Genomic DNA, 8,086 nt, shown 5'->3' on the forward strand with positions numbered 1-8,086 from the left:
CTTTCCAGATGTTGAACAAGGAACCTGTTATTTCTATGTCAGTCTGCCTGAAAAACCCTTCAGCCCTCTGAAGCAAAGGAGCAAAAGCCACTATGTTTTGCTTGCCTTGGTATTTGCTAACATTTGTTAGCATTTTTGATGTGTACCCTAGAAGATATTCATAGGTCAAAACCAGAAACTGACTCGTATTTCTACAAAAGGAGTGGTGAAGATCTATGAAAATAGAAACCTGTCCTGAGATTTCCCTTGAAGGTATCTGAGGAAGTTTTTCTAGAGAAAAAAAATAAAAAATAAAAAAAAATAGGGGACATCAGGACTTTGGGCCTTGGCCTTAATGTTTAGCAACAATCACATTTTGCACAAGGCCACCTCTGCCTGCCAGGAGCTACAGCCACAAGCAGCAGCACAGGGCCCTGTGCACCTGCCCAGGCATTAGGAGGGAAGGGACAGGCACAATGCCCTGCTGGGGATCCTCACACCGAGAGGCTCAGACTGCTTATGTTGCCATGGGAATTAATGAGGCCAGCAATTGGGAAATGCATCCAGGCAGCTTCGGAGAGCCTCAACACGGAGCAGTGTTTGCCCCCATGCCCTGCTGCAGCAAGCCATGCACTTCAAGCAAAGGGGAGACCTAATAAAAACTGCTTTTATGTAAATACTGCATTGAAAAATAACCCTTACCGCTATGCTGCTTTTCGGTTTTGTGCCCGTTTTGCTGCTACACCAGCTCCCTAGGAGCCCAAGAACAGGCCAGAGGCTTACCCTGCTCAACAGCAACAAGGACGGATTAGTCACCACCTTGACTTTTGAGAACGCTTCCACATGCCACACACAGAAAAACTAAGGAAGCAGCTCCCCCAAAGGGAAATAAAACCACCATCCTCTAAAAGCTGCCAGACAGGTATTTCACCCTGTGGAAAAAAGCCAAATAAAAGCATGTGCTGGCAAGGGGCAAACTCTGGTCTAGTTCACCATCCAGGTGTACTGCTGCAACCCCAGGACAGTCTCCATGAATCACAACACTGCTCTCACAAGTGTCAGCATAGAATCTTTTAATACTTTACATAAAAAACTGCATACACTATAGTTTTATGTAAACATCATATACATCTCAGTTTTTGCCATGTCAGTTTATTAAAAACAGTCTCAGTACCACTGTTGAGGGAAGAGGGAAGAAAGTAAACAAACAAAAATGGATACATTTGTTCTCTGAACCAGAGAAACAGAAAATTATTTTCACAGAGGTTGACCACCTTGTGAAAATAAGTTTTAAATAAACCTTGATTCTTTAAACTGCCCTTTAATACTAAAGTCTGATGTACTCACTGCATAAGTAACAGTGCCTTCACCCATTATTTTTTTCCAAGGCAAAAATATACAGTGGTTTTATTGTCTTGTGTTGAAATCCGTTTTAAACAAGACCCAGATGAGGTTACTGAGTAAAAATGTTTCCAATGCTACAGTGTTGTATGCAGATGATGAGTGCATTGAGTGTTTAATTTAAACATAAAAAGAGAATCCACCAAGTTGTGCAAAGTAACTTATTTTGAAAATAAACTTTTAAATAAACCCAAATCAACACATTTGCAGGAGACAACATTAAAAGTAAGGAGCAGGCACCAAGATCATAGTATGGCAATACCATCCCCTTGCTCATCCTGCCTCATCTGTCTGAAGGCAGATATCCAGCAAGTAGGGCAGTTCAGCTTTACTTTCTGGCCTGGTGGCTTTCTGCAGCTGGAGTCAGTTCAAGGCTCCTGTTATCAGCAGGCATCAGTCACTCAGGGCAAATTCCTTTGCACAACACAAGTCCCACCTGGGCACCCCCTCCCCACCTCACTTTAAATAAGCACCCCCTGCACTACCCCAGTTTGCACAAGACAGAAAAGGTAACATATATACAGGCTTCGCTTGGGATGACCCTCCCCTCCCAGTCTCCGTCTTCAGGGCACTAATTTCCACAGCAGGTCAGGCTCAGGCTGAAACACGTGAGGGAGAAGCAAGGATGCTGCAGGCAGCCTGGGAGGGGCAGCCCCTTTCCCCAGCTCGCCTGGGTGGAGGCACATGCAGGCAGGAGGCAGAAGTCCCTTTGAGCATCTCAGCTCCACCGCCCTCCTCTTGCAAAAGAGAGGAGGCTGCCTGGGAGCAGGGAGCAGCAGGTGTTGGCAGAGGGGCAGAACCGGGTGCAGCGTTTACTCAGTCCAGTCTCAGCAGCTTTTTGTTGTTCAGTCCGCGACCAACTCGCAGGGGCCAGTGGTAGGAGAAGGCTTCTCCCCACTTTCTTCCCAAGATTCAGGGCATGCAATCCCCCCCCTCCCTCTGTCCCCACGGCTGAGCAAGCACAACCCTTTTCGGCCAAGGCTCAAGGAGCGTGCTCCCTCGCCCTTAGCCCCCACCCCATCCACGGCCAGTCCCTAGCGGAGGGGACAGGCAGATGCCGTGTGCGTGTGTAACCCAGCTCCTCTCCACCTGCCAACAGGTGACCCAGGCGCTGTGCCCAGCGCCGCGCTCCAGACACGCCCTATAGCACTTTGCAGCAGTTGATGCAGCCGTTCTGGGTGCCGTAGCGCTTCTGCAGGGCTGCCCGGGTGGCAGTCTCGAAGACCTCCCGGACTCCCTCCTTGGTCTTGGCCGAGCACTCCAGGTAGTCGTAGGCCTGGATGCGAATGGCCATGGCCCGGCCGTCCTCGGTGCGCACCGGCTCCTGCTTCATGCGGGCCAGCTCGTTCCGCACGTGCTCGTCGTTCCGCAGGTCCTTCTTGTTGGCCACCAGGATGATGGGGACGTTGGGGCAGAAGTGCTTGACTTCGGGGACCCACTTCTCCGGGATGTTCTCCAGAGAGTCCGGGCTGTCCACAGAGAAGCACATGAGGATGACATCGGTGTCCGGGTAGGAAAGGGGACGCAGGCGGTCATAGTCCTCCTGGCCAGCCGTGTCCCACAGGGCCAGCTCCACCTGCTTGCCATCCACCTCGATGTCCGCCACGTAGTTCTCGAAGACGGTGGGCACGTAGACCTCGGGGAACTCGTCCTTGCTGAAGACGATGAGGAGGCAGGTCTTGCCACAGGCACCGTCCCCCACCACCACCAGCTTCTTGCGGATGGCGGCCATGGCCAGGCTCGCCAAGCTGGCCTTGCCGTGCAGCAGGACGATGGCAGCGCCTTCCTCCCCGCGGCTGCCGCCTCCCCCTCCCTCTCGCTTCTCACAGGGCACCGTGGCGAGCCGGCCCGCGCAGGCAGGCGGGCGCGCCTTGCTCTCCTTGCGCACCGGCACCGCGCCTCCGTACCCTGTCTCGGGGGAGCGCTACGGCCGCAGGACAGCGCCGCCGGTCCCGGAACCCTGCGGTGGAAGCGGTGCCGCCGGTTCTCACCCTCACTGCAGAAACCCGCCCAGCACCGGCTCCGCGCAGCCACTGCCGCAAGCTGCGGCCCGACGCCGCTATTTAAAGGCGCTCGCGACTTTCTTAATATAGCTGGCCAATGGGAAGGCAAGGAGTGAGGTCATCCCCGTCGGAGAGCGCTGCGATTGGCGGGCGGCCGCGGGCGGGAGGCGGGGCCGAGGCGGGCGGGGGGCGGCCGGGCCGGGCCGGGCTGGGCCGGGGCAGCGGGCCCGGGGTCGCGGCGGGCGGAGCCGCGCTGGGGGCGGCCGGGGAGCTCCCGTGCCCGGTCTGAGCCCTCCCGGCCGCGGGGGATGCCGGCTTGGCGCCAGGGCAGGGCAGGGCCGGTCCCCGCCGCAGTCTTGCCGCTCGGGATGGCCGGTGTGAAGAGTCTGGGCGGCCGACCGAGAGGAACGGGGAGCGCCGCTGCGTCCCAGGTGGTGCTTTAAAGGCCGGGCAAAGTGAACACAGAGTATTGCGGGCGGTTGAATAAAATAAAAGCGTCTGCTGGGTGCTACTGGAAAAGCGCTCGACTCCCTTCCTTAAAAAATTCATCATGTTCGGCTGTCGCCAGCTCTCAGCCGAAAGGGAGCGGGGGAATTGTAAACCGGGAGAAGCAGCGGGCTTGAACTGAGCCGGTCTTTGGGTCTCAGTTTACAGGGAGATCGGAAGTCACAGCAATGAAAAAATGAACGTGGAAAGTAAAGGGGCGCAAAGCGCTGCAGTGTGGGGCTGCAGGGAGGGCAGGGCACGAGTCCGAACACAGGAGCAGCGGGCAGGGCTGGGCTGGGCTGGGCTGTGCTGGGTTGGGCTGGGCTGGGCTGGGCTGGACAGGGCTGGGTTTGGCTGGACAGGGCTGGGTTGGGCTGGACAGGGCTGGGTTTGGCTGGACAGGGCTGGGTTGAGCTGGGCTGGGCTGGACAGGGCTGGGTTGGGCTGGACAGGGCTGGACTGGGCTGGGCTGGGTTGGGCTGGGCTGGACAGGGCTGGGCTGGACGGGGCTGGACAGGGTTGGACAGGGCTGGGTTGGGCTGGCCTGGGCTGGACGGGGCTGGACAGGGCTGGACGGGGCTGGGCTGGGTTGGGCTGGACGGGGCTGGACAGGGCTAGGCTGGGCTGGGCTCGCTGGACGGGGCTGGACGGGGCTGGGTTAGGCTGGGCTGGACAGGGCTGGGCTGGGCTGGACAGGGCTAGGCTGGGCTGGGCTCGCTGGACGGGGCTGGACGGGGCTGGGTTAGGCTGGGCTGGACAGGGCTGGACGGGGTTGGACAGGGCTAGGCTGGGCTGGGCTGGGCTGGGCTGGGCCCGGGGCACACGGACACCGGCGGCAGCGATGCGCTCGGTCCCTGTTGCAGCTGCCGCTGCTCAACCGGGTGATGTCCCGAGCTTCTTCCCTGAGAGCTTCCCCACTCAGACGATGTCCTGTGGCTGCTGCCTCTCGGGGTTGGATCCGAAGTGTCCCTTTTTCCTGGCCAGCACTGACATTAGTGAATAGAACAAAAATAAGTGGTTTGTACAACACCGTTGTTATTAAAAATTGTATTTTAAAATACACGCTTGGAGAGCGAATGCATCGCGGAGTACATCAAACTGACAAGTTACTTGCGGCAGACTGTTACAGAGGAGTGTGCATTAATAGGGCAAAAGGTTCGCTTAATCCTAGACATTGAAATAAAATTAATTTTCTGCAAGATTTTTGTAATATCTGTTTTTCTCAGTCAAAAGAGCATGTCCCCGGATGCTGACAGACGAATTTGTACCTTGATCTTTCAGGGGTTTGTACAGCATATTTTATATAAACATAATAAATTCAAACTGATATCCAGCAATAACATGGATTATCTTCAGTACCTGTGGCCTTCGAGCCACATTTCTGGCTAGCATCGTCCCTTTAAATTTGTTGTCACTGCTCACGGGCTTAAATTCTTCACAAAACTGTGTGGAAATCATGTCCATGCTGCCATGTCCTCCTGGCGATGGTGCACTGGCAGCCTGTAGCTGTTTTCCCCGCGGTACCAAGCACGTTTAGGCCATTCGGAGCGGCAGCCGGAGTGAATTTGCTGTGTATTTTCCCTGGACGATGTAAATCCGCCCGGAGCCGCCGCTCCCCCGCCGCTCCCCGCCGCTCCCCGGCCGCTCCCCGCCGCTCCCCGGCCGCTCCCCGGCCGCTCCCCGCCGCTCCCCGGCCGCTCCCCGGCCGCTCCCCGCCGCTCCCCGGCCGCTCCCCGCCGCTCCCCGGCCGCTCCCCCGCCGCTCCCCGGCCGCTCCCCGGCCGCTCCCCGCCGCTCCCCGGCCGCTCCCCGGCCGCTCCCCCGCCGCTCCCCGCCGCTCCCCGGCCGCTCCCCCGCCGCTCCCCGGCCGCTCCCCGCCGCTCCCCGGCCGCTCCCCGCCGCTCCCCGGCCGCTCCCCGCCGCTCCCCGGCCGCTCCCCCGCCGCTCCCCCGCCGCTCCCCGCCGCTCCCCGGCCGTTCCCCGGCCGTTCCCCGCCGTTCCCCGCCGTTCCCCGGCCGTTCCCCGCCGTTCCCCGCCGTTCCCCGCCGTTCCCCGGCCGCTCCCCGGCCGCTCCCCGCCGCTCCCCGGCCGCGCTGCGCTGACGGCGGGGCCCCAGCGCCCTCTCGCGGCCGCTCCGCGCCCTGCACCGCCCTGCACCTGCTCCTTGCGGCCCCGCAGCTGGAAAAATCCACAGCTGGAAAAATCCACAGCTGGAAAAATCCACAGCTGGAAAAATCCACAGCTGGAAAAATCCACCTCTGCGGCGGCAGCAGGACAGGCTGCGAGTGCTTCATCCGGCGTGAGAGGTGCTGCTTAAATATACTTCTGATTCCTGAATCATGCCAGGGTGATCGGTTTTGTCTTTTCAGAAGCAAAACGTTTCCTTAAATAGCAAAAGGAATAATGCAAATGAGAATTTGCATTATCTTGATCGACTTACCTGTGCTGTACCACACGAAGGCAGGTAAATAAAAGAGGCTTATTCACTTCAAAGCACGCGGCTCTGTTGTTGCCCAGAGCGCTGCTGGCAATTACCTGTGTGCTTATAGTGTCCCACATCCATACTGCTGAACTCCTTAAAGGCTTCAAAGCAGGGTGGCATCATCCAAACTGCCTGCTGGTTCCAGTTTCCAAATAGTGCAAAGGAATTACTCCACAAATGTCGAGCTAAATCCAAGTTAAATCCAGAGCTTGATTTTTTCTTGTAACCGAGCACATGTATTTGCAGCACCCAGTTGTGGTCTGAACCATAACTGCTTCATTTTCAAGTGAAGTGTCACATCTCTAGTCTTCCACACAGTTGCACTGAAGGCAAAGCACCTGATGTTTCATCACTCACCTTGCAAGACAGACTTCAGCAGAAGCTATGTAACTCCTTGACCAAGGGTTTCAAATGCTTTATAAGTCTTTTTCCAGCAGCTTTATATCATGAGCCTCAGCCCTGTCACCAACTCAGGCTGAGATCACACTCATTTGTTCTGGGGTACACTCCAGCAACAGCCTCTATGGGGAACATCTAAGTCACTGTGGTTATTATACATCTGTACTTAACAAATGTATTTGAGGGCTGAATTTTAACTTACGTTGTAGCTTTTATATTTTCTGCATGATATGCTGAACTATAGTTCTTTAGGAAAGCTGAATATTCCCTTCTAGTTATCCCAAAATGTGCACTCTCTAAGCACAGCATTAGTTCTGCTGCACCACATATGTCTGTATGATTGATGAAGCAAGCATGAAGTAGGAGAAAGAAGACACCACTTGTTTGCTTTTATTGCTTGTGCTGATGGTTTTGAGATTAAAACTCAGGTTTGGTTTTGTTTTTTTTTTATTTAATCCAAGAGGCATTTTTTTGTTGAGAAGACAATTCCTGTCAATTACTGGAGATTGTTTCCAGATTATATTCTCCCCCTGCTCTTCTTGATAAACAGATTTTTCTAAAGGGCATGTCTGTAACTCAGATAATTTGTGTTCAAGCGTAGATCTGTACCAAAAGCATGAAAGCTCAGCGGGGAAGGCAATCTTTCTCCTTTTTGTCAATAAGCAGGCAAATAAGTACATTGCCTGCTGTGGCATAACATGCTGAGGGAGCCATGTGTGCTGTAATGGCACACAGAGTCCTGCATGCTGGCTTGTAATGCCAGCACCAGGCATCCTGCTCCCCCATGCAGGCAAAGCTTCTCGGCAGAGTGAGGAAGGCAAGAGGCAGTGAAATCTGAGCAGTTCACAGGCTAGTGTGGAAATGCGCTGAGGAGATGAGAGAGAACAGGCAGAACTGGTGTCTCTCTAAGGTAACAATTTCTGGCACATTTAGGAACCAGACCACTTGCTGTGTGTCACCATAGGCCCATTGCTTTCCAGCATACCTGGAGAAAAGCAGAGTTTAAGTCTCAGAGCCCCTTGGGATCAGTGCCCTCAGCAGACAAGCCAGACTGATCTATCTAGAAACTGGAATGCTCAGGCACAGCAGAAGCTGAAATGACCTGCACATTTTCATACAGAGGTTTATGCTAAGTACAGTGCACATGAAAGCACATAATCCCAAAAAAGAAACGCTTTCATGACTAAACAGCTGTATGGGATCCACTGGCATTGCTCTTCCAGGGAATAAGAGAGGTCAGTCAGAAGGTGTTGGTTTTAATTTTTTCTAGTTCTTATAGCAAGACTATAAAATTCGTACTTTAACAGGACTCAGGAAATATGGTTTGGCAGTAGTAG

General features: G+C 54.8%; 1 protein-coding gene across 1 annotated transcript; it reads right to left on the minus strand.

The window, feature by feature from the left end:
• Window positions 1-1,035: 1,035 nt before the first annotated feature.
• Window positions 1,036-3,440, minus strand: RHOB (ras homolog family member B). Its single transcript, XM_023922662.2, has one exon. The coding sequence runs from the start codon at window positions 3,110-3,112 to the stop codon at window positions 2,522-2,524; it is 591 nt and encodes a 196-aa protein (XP_023778430.1). The 5' UTR covers window positions 3,113-3,440; the 3' UTR covers window positions 1,036-2,521.
• Between the last annotated feature and the right edge of the window lie 4,646 nt (window positions 3,441-8,086).

Source organism: Cyanistes caeruleus, chromosome 2 (assembly GCF_971803275.1).
Source record: "Cyanistes caeruleus chromosome 2, bCyaCae1.hap1.1, whole genome shotgun sequence".
Classification (NCBI taxonomy): Eukaryota; Metazoa; Chordata; class Aves; order Passeriformes; family Paridae; genus Cyanistes; species Cyanistes caeruleus.

Excerpts from the sequence above, each read along its gene's own strand:
- RHOB (XM_023922662.2), bottom strand. The coding sequence starts at position 3,112 with ATGGCCGCCATCCGCAAGAAGCTGGTGGTGGTGGGGGACGGTGCCTGT.